The following is a 17,544-nucleotide window of genomic DNA, read 5'->3' as shown; positions in this document are numbered from 1 at the left end:
AATTTGCTTTGTACTTTGCATAACTGTGCATGTACTTTGCCAGACATAGAGAAAACTGAATAAGCGGAATTATCCCTAACATTCAAGGGTTTACATATATAGAAGCAATAAAGATTACATTACAAGATGAAGATGAAAACTTGCTTTTTTAACCATTATAGGCCTTCCTTAGCAACATAAATTTGCTTTAACTGAAATAAATTATACCTAATCTTCAATTTATGTGACTGGATGTGATTTGAATTGTTCTACAGTACTGTGCAAAAGTCTTAGGCAGTTAGAAGAAAGGTTTGAAGCTATTTATCTGGGTAGTACATGTGCATTTATTCAAAACAAAAAACACAATATAATTTTAGAACATTAGGAATAACATAATAAAAACTACTAAAAATGTCTTCTGTTCTCTAAAAAGTTCCTGATATCTAGTTGGATGGCTTGATGAAAACTGCTTTAATTACTAAACCTCTCCTCAGGGGAACCACAGCCACTGAATTTATTAAATTAATTATTTTAAAAAAGTCAATGAGATAATGATTAGCTATACAAGGTGTGCTAGTGATTGAGGCAAAAAATACATGGGTGTATTGAATGGTTGCTTCAAATCACACTTTGACAGGCATAATAGCACAATTTTACACCAACATGAAGATCATTTAAACATAATTTTCTTTTGCTGCCTAAGACTTTTGCACAGTACTGTATTTTTTCAGTCAGTAAAACATTGAGGACTTGTCCAGAACCACTGCACCATTGGGACTAAGTCTGGAAATCAGGAAACCTAGATAATGGTGCAGAAATTATAAATGGGGATATGCAAATATTATGCAATTCAGTGTAATTAGTACCAGATTAATATCTGGAACAACAACTGAGGTGACTGGGTGACTGACCATCAAAACAAAGCAATTTATGGCTTCGGTCAAGCAAAAGTCAACACAAACTGTGGGCACTAAGCCTAGAATATATACTTTGATTATATTTCTAGAATGATGCAGAAAGTTTTCATTATTATTCACATTGACAGTGGGCTCTAATTAATGTGTTGTATTCTTGCATTGTATCATAGATACTTTGCAAACTTTAGTAACGTGTTATTTTTGCTAATTTATACATTTGAAACATACATAATATAGCGCTGGTGAGATTACTGCATCCTGACATGCCTCCTGAGCACATGTATGTAGCCCTTGTATTGTTGTTACTGAAGTTATGGTTAATACTTGTGTTTCCAATTGTGGCGTGTGTGTGTGCCCGTGTATTATGTGACCCCTGTCCGATCCTCACGTATCCTTAGCTTGTATAAATGTCCCACCATGTTTGTACCTTACAGTTCAGCATCTGACCACCTTCTGTTTCCACTGTTGTATTGGGTTTGGTGCTCTTAGGTTGTCTCTTATGGTCTTATTAAGGACTGTAAATAAAAAGCATGTTCTTCCTGGTCAGCAAATTTCCTTCTCCTTCTCTGCTCTTGCGATGCCTTGGTCTGCCCGGTGCTACACTGGCATCAGAAGTTGGATCAGAGGAAGACTACAACCACTTCCTAGAACAACTGGATAACTTCCTATAGTGGTAACAGGAAGCAGCAGTCCATGGGATAGAAACCCTGGGAACCAAGCAGTGGGCCTTCCCTGGGCAACCCAATGGATCCAGCATGACCTGCCCATATCACCACCCCGCCGAGCATTCCGGTACCTGAAACAGAGGAAGTGAAGGCGGCTATGAAGCTCCTGTGCTATACCAGGAAGGAGGCCTTGGAGACCTAACTCATCTAGGTGTGCCTGGCAGCTCAGCACAATCCCTGGAGCAATGAGGAGATGGTGGTGTACGTGATGTTGGTGCTGCAGGGTCTCCTCAGCAGCAAAACTTCACCGTCCTGGTGGATGCACTGGAGCAGCGGTTCGGCCAGTGGCAGTCGGTGAAGGTGGAAGAAGAACAACTGGCAAACCAACAAAAGCGAGACAGCGAAATCCTGGGGGTATTCACTGCAGACCTCCGCATCCTTGCATGTAGGGGCTACCTACAGTTCCGTGAGGATGCACAGGAAACACTGGTTCTCCAAGTCTTTGTTAAAGCTCTAACACCAGAGCAATGCAACATCATGCCAGTCGCCAGCCACCCCATGCAGAACCTGCACCTGCGTGCCTTTGGGCTCCAGCAGCCAAGTGGGACAGAGCATGGGCCGACTGGACAAGGCTACTGGCCTGTACGTTGACTGCCTAGCAGACGAGACACCTTGCCAGGCCCTGGTGGACATGGGGTTCCACCATCGTCCCGATTGACCCGGGTGTACCACCAGGCACCAGATGAGCCGCGTCAGCCAGCTCCCCTGTGGTAGCATATCTGAATCCATGTATCCCTTTCACCCTGAACATTGGGCACTATTAATGAGGGGCTAGACGCTGTGCTTTCACAGGCGGAGCCCAAAGGGGAGAGTGTGGTGGCATACTTCAGCCAGATGCTTACCCGGCAGGTGCACAACTATTGTATAACCCAATGGGAACTGCTGGCCGCGGTGCAGGCGTGTAAACACTTCTGTCCCTACCTCTGCGGCTATCAGTTCCGGGTGCGGACAAACCATACATCACTGGCGTGGCTCCTAAACTTTGACAATTCAGAGGGACAGCCGGCCTGCTGGTTATAGGTACTGGTGGAATTCAATTTCTAATTGCAGCATTGCCCTGGAAAGTCACACAAAAACATGGACACCCTGTCTTGCCATCCCTGCATTGGCAAGAGTTACCGTCAGTGCCACTGAGCAGAGGGGCGAAAGCAGCTCGCTGCAGCAGTAGCCACAGCATGCACATCAAGCCCAACAGGATTTTGATTGTTAGCAGCTCATCACGGAGCAGTGCAGCAACCCCGTGCTGGACAGGGTGGAGGACTGGCTGGGCGAGGACGGGCGTCTGGGTTAGGTGGTGATCTCGGCATACAACTCCGAGTGGGACACCCTGGAAGAGCATGAGGGACCTGCTGTATCAGCCCTGGCGATTGGTGGATGGATTAGAGGAGCTGCTGGAGCCCCAGAGTCTGCACCCTGCCATGTTGAGATCAGTACATGGGGCTGTCAGGGCACTTTGGGGTAAAAAAGAGGCTGGGGAAGCAGCAGCAGCGAATAGACCTGCCTGGTTGCCGGCAAGACACCAAGCTGTTCATGCATTGCTATGACGCCTGCACAGCTCAGAAGGGTCCTAGCTGGCAATCCTGAGCTCCCCTGTAGCCGTACCTGGTGGGTACCGCCATAGTGTGTGGGGTTGGACATCCAGGACCTTTTCCCCTGCATCAAGGCCGGGAACCAGTACATATCTATGGCCATGGACTATTTCATGAAGTGGCTCAAGGCGTACACTGTTCCTGTGCCACCACCACAGTTGTGAAGCTTGTGGAGGAGTTTTTTTTGCAGGTTCAGGGCCCTCAAAGATCTGCACAGCAACCAGGGGAGGAACTTTTAGGCACAGGTGTTTGGTGAGGTCTGCTCGTGGCTGGGGATCATGAAGACCCCTTTCACCCTCAGAGCAACAGGCTGGTAGAGTGGTTTCATCATACTCTAGCCACACAACTGGCGATCCTCACAGAAGGGCACCAGCGTGACTGGAAGACCCATCATCCCCTGGTCCGGCAGGCTTATCAGGCAGGTGGCACAGGAAAGTACCGGCTGCACCCCCGCCACACTTATGTTTGGCCTTGAGCGACTGACCTTGGTGGAGCTGGTGTTCGTCTCGCCCCAGTGACACCAGGGACTAGACTACCTGTGCCAGCCTGGAGGTGTGTACACGTTGTATACGAGCTGGCCAGGGATCATCAGAGCGTGGCCACAGCCCGACAGAAGAGGGTGTATAACTTCCACTGGCGAGGATAGGCCTTCCAGCCTACAATATTATATTTAATAATATATTAAACATAATGAGGAAAATGCACACATTTAACAGTGAGACGTGACCAAGGAGAATGAAGAGAATCTTGATGTATATCAACAAGAAACTCCATAAGATAGATGCATTTTAGTATGTTTCTGTAGATAACAATTGTTTATATCTGACCATAACTAAGCAGTAAAAATTCTTAAATTAAAAGTAAGACAATTAACAGCCAAAAAAAATGCAATCCTGGTCAAATTCTAGAAATGAACACTGCTGTGTAAGAGCAGGCTATCCATTTCACTAACTCGGATTCACAGTATATGTTAGTGCAACTACGTTTCAGCATCCATTCAAACACAATTTTTAGCCTTTTAGCTTGTACACATTCTGGATTTCTCCCTGCTTTTAAATTTTATATTATATTTTGTATCACAAAATGCACACTAATATTGGTGCCAGTGAATATCAAGAACCAAAATTTAATTGTGATAGTTCTACAAAATGAAGACAAATTGCAGAATAATGCAATCTTAATAGATTGTTTGGTATTCCAAATCCAATTTTAACATTTTTTTGCTCAATAGCTCTGCAGACTTATGTGGTCAGAGAAATATTCCCATCTGGGAAGCAGATGCGCTATGTCATGAAACAGTGAAGCATGACAGTGAAGACATACAGGTTGGAGGGTGAGGGTCAGTGGCTGCATACTGTAACAATGCACTTTGCTTTTGAACTGTGTAGAATAACAGGAGTAAATACACTCCTGAGCAGCTGATATTTTGAGAAAAGTTACAGTTTACAGAAAAGTATTGTTTTAATGCAATGCAACAATTTAAATAAAAATAACTTCTAGTTACCAGACCATATTATTAAAAAAGCCTATAATTAATAGGAAACTAACATGGGTTGTTTGATAATATACTACATTAGATTGCAGGAATGCTGTCTCCATAAATATTTTTTCCAGATGATTATTTAGAAATAACCACAGTTGCACAGAGTGCACATTCATACTTGATTTTGTTTTATTTTCATGTCTCATTAGTACCTGAACTGCCTTATCAGTAAAAACCCTCAGCCTCTGGCTAAACAAGTGAGAATTCCAATACACTTACGGCGCATAAGCAATAAAACATCTTGAATCTGAATTATGACTTCAAACACTGACTTGGATAAGCATTTGGAAGGTAGATGGATGGAATATTAATTTAACTGCTAAGATACAACAAACACCATTGATGTGTATATGTAGTTTCAAGATCATGCAGTGCATCAGGAAGAAATAATAATAACAAAAAACTCCCACAGAATTGAAACCAAAGACCCCGCTATAAAATCAGAGGACATGATTTGTTTACTGTATGCATGCTACACCATTTTTGTTTTACTGTTGTTTGCGTCTCAAGCTGTAAACATTTTTATGAATTCATAAAATAAAATAACACAGCACAGGGTAATTTATGGCAAGATCATATTAGGGTTTTACATACATACACACACACACACACACACATATTATATATATATATATATATATATATATATATATATATATATATATATATATATATATATATATATATATATATATATACACACACACACACACACACGTGTTACAGCATTCTGGGAGGAATCCAAACTTTTTAGTTCCTCTAGTTCACTGACTCCTGTTTTTTTCTGTTTACACAGTGTGCAGTTTGTGTGCTTATGCATGTATGTACATGACATGTGATGCTCAGGGGCAGTTATATTGGGAAGGGCACTTCATAAAAATAAGCTATTCAACAGAAGAACAGCAAAATCTGCAAAAACCATCACTCTGATCTGGGGTAAAGTAATACTTATATTTGAAAAAGTTACCTAAATGTACCATGATTAACGTACCACAGGACAAAAGCCTAGAGTCATCCAGTATTCTGTTGAAGTGGATTACATGATGTCAGGTTACAAAATGGGGGAAGACCCATATCAGATAATGAAATGTGACAGAAACCAAATATTTTTCAGGCACTTTCAAGTTCTTATTTTATTGTATGGTAAAAAGCAAGTATACAGAATAGGGTTCCCTTTAATTTCAAGTCTAGTTATACATTATTTAGTATCTGTTTTACTCCAAAAGTTTAACAAAAAAAAGAGTCAGACAGCTGTAAACCTGCCGTGAGTGAATTATGACCAAAATAGGTGTTTGTTTATAATCCCAATGCAGCTACAATAAAGCAAGACACAGGAGGCATCGAGTATGAACAGAAATGAGAATTAACAAAAGTTAAAGCTATACAAAATTAAAAATTGAAGGTAGCTCAAAATTAAGAACCAGATATGCTATGACGCAGTTATAAAAACTGCAATGATATTGTGTGTGTGGGGGGGGGGGGGGGGGGGGGCAAAGGCTTCCTTTACAGTCAATCACGGCCCCTTTTGTACAAAACATTGGCTAGACAACAGTGGATACGTGTTTTTTTTTTCTGGAGTACAGTTGTACAGTAAAATGGGCAAAACAAGAATTAAAAAGCAGATGATTGGCCACAACACCCTGAAGAATGTTCTAATCTCAAGTGCTGGCCAGATGTGTTCTGGGTCAGTATAACTGGCTACAGGAACAAGTGTTTGAATACAAGAAACTATTTACAAAACACAATGGAATGCTTCCCACTCCATGACTGCAGTATTTAACTCAGGGTCTACAGCCAGCAGGCAGCTGTCTGGCTGCAGAACTAGTTATGAAGATTATGAAAATGTCATAGAGTAGATGTCAAGCGTATAACAGAGACAAGGTAGAAACCTTCCATAGAGAAAAAGATGTAATTTGCTTGCTTACTCTAAATAAATGAAACCCCCAGAAAGGAATGTGATGTGTAAATATGTGACAAGAGGGGCGCAATTTACATTATATTTAGATCCCTCCCTTATATGAAGGCAGGTCACAGCTTTACAGCAACAGTTTGTGTATGAAGGACTCTGGCTGTTTCCTTCAAAGTCAGGTGGGAGGGGGGATCTTTGATTTGTTTCATTGAAGTATAACATCAGTATATAACCTAGATCAAAAGTTTCCAGGCAGACTCTGTCCTGATTGTGGGAAAGAGTCACCATACAAAGGATTTTGAAATGACTTAGTGTGTGCTTCTGTTTTCAGTTCATTCGGCATGACCTGCGACGTGACTGAAAAGTGAACAATCTCACAGTGCACAGGGAGGGTCAGGGAGTGGGAAGGTGTATCTACAAGCTGGGGAAACATGACAGAAAGATAACCTAAGCACAGGAGGAAATCATGCCGCCACCACCACCAACACCCCCAAAATCAAGAATTCAATCTCGGTGGTCCATGGCTCTTCACTTTCATCGCCATTCACTCATTTGGTAAAGGCTGCCACGACAGCCCAGAGGAGGTCGTTTGTGTTTGACTTCATGCTCTCGCCTTCAGGATCCAAGTCCAGCAGCTGTCGCACTCTTTTCATTGCCAGGTCATACTGGTCATCCAAGAGTGGGGCAAACGCATTCTCGAGGACGTCGGAGGAGTGGGCCAGGAAGATGAGGGCTAGCAGCCGCTTGTCCATCCGGTGAGGGTCGTTGACCCACTTGTCCAGTACGGCCTCCTGCACTTTCTTGATGAGTCGCTGTTTGATATTATTATTGGTGAGCGGGTGCGTGGTCATGTCAAAGAGGAGAAAATTCTGTTTCTCTGTGGTGAGCACACCTTTTTCCACCAGATTTTTGGCCAAGCGTTCCCGCACGTTCCTCAGCTGGTAGTGCAATTTTAAAGGGTTCCACGTTTCACCTGCAGACAGAGTTGCTTACAATTAGTATGGATGAGAAAGTAGCACCTTAAAAATGATTTATGTGCTAATGGTCTGTGACCAATGCATTGCCCAGACTGAATTTTGTACTTTAGCAAGATCTTCTATCACCAAGAAATTTCGCCTCCTGTCAAAACATATTTTTATTATGTAATAATGAAATGAAATTGTGCTTTTCCACTGGCATTCAGGAACAAAGCTGATCCATACCACAAACAGAAAGTAGTTACAGCGCAGTTTCAGTTCGCATCAATTTTTCACTTACAGACAGGTTGGTTCGGCAAAGGCGTGCCAGGTTTGGAGAGTGACAGTGACGTAAAAGTGAAGCGACACTTATTTACTGTTCACGTGGTATACCTCATGATTTACTACATGCTAATTTCCACTGGCATGTCTGAGAGAATTGCATATGTTTGCATCAATCGCTAGCGCAATTAGCATTAGTTTGGCTAAATTTGCATTACAAAATCATTCCGTTCAGCAGTTCTATATTACTTCTTTAAGTAGGAGACGAGATATTTTCAAGTTCCAAGTTATTGGGAATACAGCAATACATTGCAATGTGCAATACTACTAATGAATACTATATACAATACGCCCTTTTATCCTCCTGATAATCTATGCATATTGACAGATCACTGGTATCTCCCTGCATTTCGACCAATTAGTCGGTGGTGATTCAAGCAGCTCAAGTAAGCTATATCTTAGCAGGGCCATATCAGCGCAGGTACAGCTCGGAGAATTTACAATTGAAAATCGTTGGTCTGTGGTACGGCTTGGCTCTTGGTAGTAGTGAAAAAGCACAATAAGACCCTCCAGTTTAACACCGGCATGGATGACGTATCACAACAACAGTTAAAGTAGACTTTCAAGAGAGAGGGGTCTTCGAGCGGTTAGTCTATTCAGGTGACACCCAGGTTCAGTACTCTAACAAGCATAGACAGTGACAGGTAAAACACTGCTTCAAAAGGCACCTGCGATCGGCTTACCGTGTATCGGACACTGACAAGTTTTGAGTCAGTTCACATTGGCCACTTGGCTCCCACAGAGTTCACATTGATATTAGTGAAAGTGACTGGCAGTGCACAGTAATCCTAGCTACTGTTTGGTTCAAAGCTTCTTTCCTTCCATCATTACCAGCAGGAACCAGAGAAGGAGAGCCGTTTGAGCTAAAGTCTGACTGTGGAGGGCCACTGATTTATTTTACATTCGCTCATCATATCTGCTTATTCAGTTGAAGGTCATGGTCCATTTGCTTAATATATTAAATTCCATCCATCTGAAATTTTCTCTCAGGCGTTCCAAAGCGAGAGGTTTTGAAAGAAATTAATTTCAGTGTTATGTCCATGCTAGAGCCTTGATAATTAACACTAGAGACCTGCACAGCGCCATTTGCCTCTCTGATCTAGTCTATTATTATTGACAGCCAAACACAGAATGCTACAAGCTGATATCAGGAAAAAATAGCAAATTTGCAAAGAAAAAAATTTGTAGTTACAAACTCTGAAGTCACATCTGGATTGTGAAGCTGCAGGGCTGCCATTATCAGGTTGGATGAAGGGTTTTGATCTATCTGAACACATGACTGACCTATGGGGCTAAGTGAACCAACTAACCAGTATCTCCTCAACGTTGAAGTTGCTAGCAGTTAAAACAGAGCAAAACAATCCTCATGTATGCTGGGAGGGGAAATTGCAAGGACGAGCCAAGTGAAGTCATTTGTGAATAAATCCAATTTGTCAGTGAAACCGGAAACCAAAACGTCATTACAAACATGAGCCAACTGGAGCCCCATAGTCATACAAATGGAAACAGGAACTGAGAACCACCTAAACAAGATATGGAAATAGCGCCAGAGGGGAGACCATTTTAATGCATATTTAATTGATTACACAGCGAAGGAGAGGCAATACAGAAAATACTGTCATGAAGATGGGCTTCACTAACCACTTAGCAGCTCAATCCAGCTCTGTACTGTTTCAGGTGGTTGGGTTTCTCTGATGTGCTTCAATGCTTCATCGAGCAAGACATCTCCAGTGGGAGCATCAGACTTACAAATCACCTATTAACACCAAAGATCAACAACACAAGTTACAAGGCACAAAACATTTCAGATTAAGAGAAATTGAAAAACCGACAAGGAAACTAGTTGTCTTCCTCAAAATTCAAACTTAAGCACCCATAATATGGAAGTAACAAAAATAAGTCACCTGATTGAGCATCAATTCTTGAATGTAAACTACACAAATCTATTTTTTAAACTGAGGTATATTCAGCTGAGAATTTATAACAAAGCCTCATCTGAGAATACAGACATGTCACAAATTGCTTTTCAGTACAAATGGGAAGTTGTTCACAGGGAAAGTGCTCCATCTTGTGGCCGGTAGGCAAAATCCTTCTACCAAAGGGAAACCTTCAGAACAATTTGACTCTGATTGGCGAAGCCATGATTAAATTTGTAAAACTGTGGCTTAACCATAAAAAATGCAGTGCTCCAAAAATTACAACAATTTCTGGAGGCACAAAAAATGACATTAGATCAGTGGTTCTCAAACTGCAACCCTCAAAGTATGACAATCATCTTAAAGCAATGTAAGGACATTGTATGTTTGTTTTTGACCACCTCACCACTTCATCCTCCTTGTTAAATTGTGCACTAAAACTTACCTTAATCCTTATTATATGCACTGCTACTTTGCACATGTGGTATATTTTGCAGGCAGCACGAAACAAACCAGAAATGATGTTTGTAAATGGCTCGGCAGGCTATGAGACGGTACACACCTTCCTGGCTAACAGACTTTTCCTCCGCATGCCACAGGCCTCCAGCTGCAGCCTCCCTCTCAAGGCCAGCTCGATGAGCATGCAACCACGCAGCCCAGAAGAGATGCAGTCATTCCAGAAGGACGTATATCCCTGCGAAAACAGACGAAAGAGCAATCAGGAACAGAAATGATAAACACGTTGACTGAAGTAGTGTTATATAATACATAAAGAAATATCTAAATAAATACCAAAATTTTAATACTGTAGACCTCTACAGTAAAATTAGAAATTGTTTCCACTATTGAGTACTATTGTTTCCATTCAATGAGTACAATGGTCTACGAAACTAGTGCTGGACTAAATATCCATATGAATAAACCTTACCAACAAGGTATATGGTAAATAAGCTAATAAAAATGATATCAAACTCAATTTGAATAATCATAATTTGAAAACATTATTGGACCTAGTGCGTTAAGTGAAATTAGACACACAACTATTAAATGAATACCATTTATTGGTAAACCTCTAATACTGTTTTTTCCAGAAATAAAACCCTAAGTGACCAGCTGTTATTTTTCCATTATAATCGGGATGTTGACACCATGGTAGTAACATTGTTTAACTGCAATGTTCACAGCCATAACCAACTTAAAACTGTTTGTTGCTGCAGTGCTAATCTCACAGTGCAGAATGTAAACGGTGGCACATAAAAAAAACAGGAATATCAGTGAGAAAATTCAAACACCAGCTAGATGCAGAAGTATTACCAAACTTAGCACTTTCTCAGCTTTTGTCTTACTCTTAACAAAAATGCAAGAGATTTATAATTTAAATTATACATATATTGTAGGTATTGGATGCATGGTATATGGAGATTTGTGAACAACAAAAATAAACCATTTTTCAATAACTAGCTTCTAATGGAGAACTTGCCAGTGAAACAAATTGTAGTTTGCCTGTGAACCTTTATTCATCTTCACAATATTTAACTAAAAAGTTCATACATAACAGTGCAAAGCATTACTCTATAAGGCTACATCCACGCCAATACGTTAATTTTTTTTTTTTTACACGAGTTTGATAGAAAACTCTGTCTGCACTGCCGTTATCAGTAGCACTGAAAAAAAAAGTTTTGCATTCATACTGCTCCATGTAAAAGGCAAATGACATAGGTATGAGCGGTTGTTAATGTATGTATTTCCGACATTTTACACTTCTACATTTAACCAAAGCCTTTTATAATGTATTTTTAGTGGCACGCTTCATATTTTGTTTGTTGCAATTCAACAATGTTTGTCATTCGCACGTTTTGTCCAACCAATTTTTTTTTTAATAGTTCTAGAAGTGACAAAGTATTCATTTTGAATTATTTATTTTGACTTTGATTAGTAATAAATTTCAGTTTTTATAAACACTTGACAGTTGATTAATCTCACAAACCACCATGGGTTTAAAGAAAATACACATATTTTATTTAACAAAAGCAAAATATCACAGTACCATAGCGTCGCAAACACAAAGCTGTGCATAAAAGGGACAATCACAGCAGCAACACAGAGACCCAGAAATTTAGTCACTAGTCTTTCTCTCTTCCCCTGTTTCAATGCACTCAAATGTTCAATGGTTAGATGTCTTTATCATAAGCTAAAGTTACACTTAAACTTGCTCGGTACAGTCTCGTTTTGAGATCCACAATAATTGTAAACACACAATGTACACAAAACATGATTTAGCTGCACACAAGTAAGCAAAACAACATATGCCTGGTAGAGAAAGTCCTGTACATCCTCCATATTCACATGTGGCTTACTTCCATGAAAAGAAAGGCAAAGCATTCATCGTTCCCGTGAAGAATAACCAATTGGGGAAAAAAGACATCAAAACGAAGAGAGCTAATCAGGAGATGGTTAAGTACGAACCAATCGGAGCTCACCGATGTAGTCGCAATAAAATTTTTATGTTTATGAGCATCCGCACTAATGTGTTTACAGAAAGATTAGTTGGTGGGAGAGCGGTGAAATTTTTCTCCCTTTCTGGGGAAAAAAGATCCATGGTATTGTGGACTGGAGGCTAAATGAGAAGAAAATTTTTGCGTTACTAAACGAAAACGTATTAGTGCAGATAAGTCCTAAGACTCATTGACTATCATTAAAACTCTGCATTTCAACAATTACAGGAAATGATGTCAACAAAGTTCACTTGCAAGCTGTCCTAATGGTTAATGATAAAGTAAAGTTTAAAATTAGAAACAAAGCTTAGTAATTCACCGTGATACGGCTCAATAAATGTAGAGGAGAAAGACAAACAGAAAAAAGATTTACTGTTGCTGGAAGTTAAATAATTAAGATTCCCATATTTAAATTAAATTAAAAGCATTTGTGCTAGCATGAAAAACATAATTCATATCAAAGGTCAGTGTAGGCTGGAGGTGTGCTTGTGACAGAGTGGGTTAGTTTGCAAACCCGAATCATGTTCATAAAATACGGGCTACTAAAGTACAGAAGCCCTTTTGGAAACCACATGAGAGAAGAAGTAGATATAAAAAGCAGTTCATTATTAAAATGCTCCTAAATACCTTTTTGCATCATCACCTACCATAATGGATGAAAGGTATACAAAGGTATTTGATGAAAATAAAACCTAATTTCCAGTTTTAATATGATAAACAAGAATAAACCAAGGACAATGAAACTCCTGGCAAATTTCCAACTTCTAAGATGATGCTAATACATAAGACAATCAACTGAAAATGTAAGCTTTCAAAATACAAGACTTTGGAGGGAAAAGTTGTGGGTGAAAAACAACTGATCAAAAGGTGACGTGACTGATGGTCCATGCTAAAGCTGCAGAGTCTGAAGGAGTGACCTATTTAACCTCAGTAACTATGATGGACTAACAAGATTAACAAAAGATACAGAATCTTACATGTGGTATGTCATACACATTCATTCTGACATTAATGAAACTGCAAGATACTTAAGCCAGAAGACAGGTATGACCTTTCCCCTGAGTTTATTAAATAAAACGCCAAGCTTTCTCATGCCAAGACACTAGCCAATGGGAGAATACATTACCATCATGAATTAATTTTGTCTCAGATAAAACTGATAAATCAAAATTTGGGAAGCGTAAGCTTGAACTAAAGTACAGGTAAATAAAACTCGGGAGACTTTTAAGGAAATCAGACAGCTGGCAATAGCATTTCAAGGCGAGAATTCAATGACACAAAGACAAGCGTAGGTAACTGAAATTTGAACATATCTGCGAATGAGTTATTTAAATATCAGGGTGTGAGACAAATCTCCTTCCCTGAAGCTATGGCAAACTGCTTTGTTTGCAATGGAACACTATTGCTAATAATTTAAATTAATTCAGAGGTGTGCAAACAAGGTCTGGTCCAGTATAAAAAAAACTGCAACACGTAGAAACTTCTTCAGAAATATATGGTGTTTAGGGTTACAAAAGCGATTATCACATTTGTGACCCATTACCACGAAATGAGTCTTATGGGTGTATTTCTACCAGTGCGACTTAAGACTCAAACGTGACCCATCACCACGAAATATTATAATCGATTAATCATGTGATCAGGAGATTAATCAATTAGTTGGGCTAAAACACAGGTCAGGTCAGGTTAGGTTAGGTTGGGGTGCATGCGCTGGTGCAGCGCGTTGCCACACCCACCACACAGCAAAACTCCTCGGGATTCTGGCCAGCAATCCCCCAGGCAGATACACGGTCCAGTCCCACCCCCCGGAAACGTCCATCCATCTGCCACAGCCAGGTGTTATGTGGGCACCCCCCTGGCCTGGTTCAGCCACTTGGGTCCCCAGCAATAAGTACCCTATGAGCCAAATCATCCTCAAGGAAACGCGTCACATGGCCGAAGTGCTGTAACTGATGCTCCCTCACAATGCAGGTAATGTGCCTCATTCGGGACTTGTCTAGCAAAGTCAAACCAGCGGAACCCAAGGATTCTCCGAAGAGGGACGGTACTGAAGTAACACATTAGCTATACCGAAAACACAGGGTTTAAAGAAAAGTGCAAGCAAAGTTTTGTAATACTGCAATATACAGTGTTACCATAATACCGCTAAACAACTTTAAAAAGATTCAGAAAAGTTTACCCATGTTACTACATTGTTAAAATTTGTGTTTTCTACAATACATCTGCCCTTGGGGGGTCTGGTGGAATATCACTGCTGTACGCATGCGCCGACCACGACCACGTCTGTGTACATGGGCAGATGTAATGTGTATAGAGCCTATGCACAGACTGTAATAGTACACGAACAGAGAATTATGAATGAGGATTTAACACACCAACGTTAGCCCTGCAAGGTGGCAAACTGCTACAAAAAAAACTGATTACAAAATTTGCTGGCACCTATTTTTATTGCTGATTATTATTAAAGATATTCATAAGTTGCAGCCTTAATTGTTATTGTGTATTGTCTATTGCATAATTGGTTAAAGATATTTGCAGCAAAAACTGCACTCTGTAAAAGAAAACACAAACTAAAAGGGCTGACAGAGTAGGCAATTACTCTTCAAAGTAGAATACCTTTCACTGAATTACCATAAAAATCTATTTTTCAAAAGCCTCATCAATGATAAGTTCTTAAACTTACTTTCAGCTGGGTTAGGAGCTCAAACGCCTGCACTGGCACAGACTGTTTGCAGAGGCCCCGCGTGGGACACGGCACCTCAATAAGGCTGGCTTTGTGAGCTGGGAAGGGTTCAACACAGACAGTGCCACAGTGTACTTCTCCTGGACCTATTTAACACAACTATCCGCTTGATAGTTTACTGGAGAACTTCCCAGTACTTCTTAACGTAAGAGTATACAATACACAAATTACACCATTCAGTTTATTCAGATAGCCATGATCCTCAAAAATGACTTAACAGCACATGTCCCAAAAAGTATACTTAAAAAGGTTAACCTATTCAGATCACTGCACCTCTATAATCATTCTTGCCTTTTCTCCAGTGACTTGAACAATAAATTCACTGCACAACAGTAAAAGAACATCAAAACAATCCTGTTCAATACTAATATCTATGCAAGATACTGTTCTTCAGTATGAAATAAATCTAAATATGCATTACAAGTACTACAAGTGATGTTGACATTCTAAACCTAAACATGCATTCCAAACGCATTTCTGATCTATACTGCTCCAACAAAACATAACTCAAAACGGTATACAGTGAAACAAGTAAAATCTCAAGCTCTGTACAAACAGCCCAAGAGGTCATTAGTTTTTTTACAAGAATTTCACGGGTTAAGGCAACATGTCATGGACCAATTATGGTAAGATGCTGCACTGCTCCTGCACCTTTGCTTCAGTCAGTAATACTTAAACAGCTATATATATATACATACATAACCCTTTCAATAGTGATTCATTGTTCATTAAAATACTTCACCTATTGCGAAACATCTTTGCAATTTACATTACCGTTACTTAGGTTTCTAGTTAACTAATGGTATTCTAAAAATCTGCAGATTTTAAAAGTTTCACAACATATCACATAACCTTTCAAAATGCACTGTAACGCAGAGTACTAGTGGGAATGAGCACTTAGATAATAACTATAGAAAATGTGTATTAACAGCTAAGAATTTTTTTGTGTCATCATTTCCCGCAACAGCATGTGTTGCTTGTAAAAAAAGGAGTCAAGGCATGTTTTAGTAAAATTATGCAACAGGTCTACTGCAAACGCTTAACTCAACCGACCAAATTAAACACAGAACAAGCAGGAGCTATGCAAGTCTGATCAACAGAGCCAAAAAGTTCCTCTTCATAGTCAACATTTTTGCACAGCTAGACGTTTCAATTAAGATGTCCTGACCCAAGGAAATCAAGAATCTCAACAGAATATAACCGTAAAGAATCCGCAATATTTTATTATAAACAAAGTCTCTATTAACTGTCGCATGAGGTGGTTAACCGCATTTAAAGCAGTTAAAACTGATTAACGTCGACAGCCCAACGATATACGTAGATAAAATTTATGACAGATGCATTTAAAGTGACAACTGTGAAACAATACAGCCCTCCTGACTTACTTGGAAAAGAATGCCATTTTAAATAAAATTCTCTTACACATAAATGGTGGCTCCGATTTCACTATACGTCAAGCATGCATTACGGGCACCTAGTAACTGAACATGTACTGAAACCACATTAAACCATTAACCTGCAAACATTTTCCAAGAAGGACAAACAGACGGGGCAAGCTGGGACCAACTTCCCGGGAACACTTACCAAACCTTTGGATTACTTCCTAAAATGTTATTTGTTGGTAATGAGTTGACAACCCGAACGAAACAGGCAAAACTCGATGACACCTTAATGGACACAGCTAGCTAGCGGTCTCTTTCCAATTTCTTACATAACTGCTCCGGGGCTGGAGATGAACTGTTATGTACGCATTTTACATAAATGACCTGTTAATCAGTGTGAAAAATACTACATTATGTTCTGAAAGCAAACAGCCCGACCTTTGTCACAAAACAGACGTGGTGATACGGAAGAATTCGGCCTAGATTACACTCCAGTAAGCTAATAATTTGTGGCTACGGGCAATAAGGCGAAACATTGGTAAGAATGCGCGATAAAACGTGTAATAATATAAAAACAAACACCTCTCGGTCCTTCAATCCCAGAAGCAACACTTCTTCCATAAGTGTGAGGCGCGTTTCTTTGGAGTCCCCCTTGTCGTCGTCCTCCTGCTCGTCCCGGCGCCGCGTCTCGTAGTCCTCATCTCCGGATCCGCGCTCCTTGTCGGCGGAGGCGCTGCGCGAGGCCTCGGTGCGCCGCTGCACCAGGCCCGAGCTCCTCTGGGTCAGGGAAGTCATGGTCGGCACACAAGCTCCTGGTGACGCTACAGCGGATCTCGCCTTTGCCTACGATTAGCAGCGCTTCAAGGTTCCCAATACATAAATGAACTCCGATCGATGGCCTGAACCCTGTTTCCCAGTTCAATTTTACTCGGTGTTGCAGTTGATCGGGAGGGAGCCCAAAAACTGCGAGATTCTCTTCCCGTTCTACCTCCACTCTCTTCTCGACCAATATGGCGGACGATGATGACGACAGCAGTGTATGTGGCAC

At 40.5% G+C, this 17,544-nt stretch overlaps 1 protein-coding gene across 1 annotated transcript; it reads right to left on the bottom strand.

Annotated features, from left to right (window-relative positions):
* Positions 1 to 5,859: 5,859 nt before the first annotated feature.
* On the bottom strand, positions 5,860 to 17,544 carry LOC125745882 (Golgi phosphoprotein 3). Its single transcript, XM_049019131.1, has 4 exons — positions 17,079 to 17,544; positions 10,439 to 10,570; positions 9,602 to 9,716; positions 5,860 to 7,635 (listed from the first exon to the last, which is right to left on the bottom strand). Exons 1-4 carry the CDS (start codon positions 17,289 to 17,291, stop codon positions 7,211 to 7,213), a joined length of 885 nt encoding a protein of 294 aa, XP_048875088.1. The 5' UTR covers positions 17,292 to 17,544; the 3' UTR covers positions 5,860 to 7,210.

The sequence above is a fragment of the Brienomyrus brachyistius genome, chromosome 7 (genome assembly GCF_023856365.1).
Source record: "Brienomyrus brachyistius isolate T26 chromosome 7, BBRACH_0.4, whole genome shotgun sequence".
NCBI classification, from domain to species: Eukaryota; Metazoa; Chordata; class Actinopteri; order Osteoglossiformes; family Mormyridae; genus Brienomyrus; species Brienomyrus brachyistius.
The sequence above is the reverse complement of the archived record's forward strand: the minus strand, read 5'-3'. Positions and strand labels throughout refer to the sequence as shown.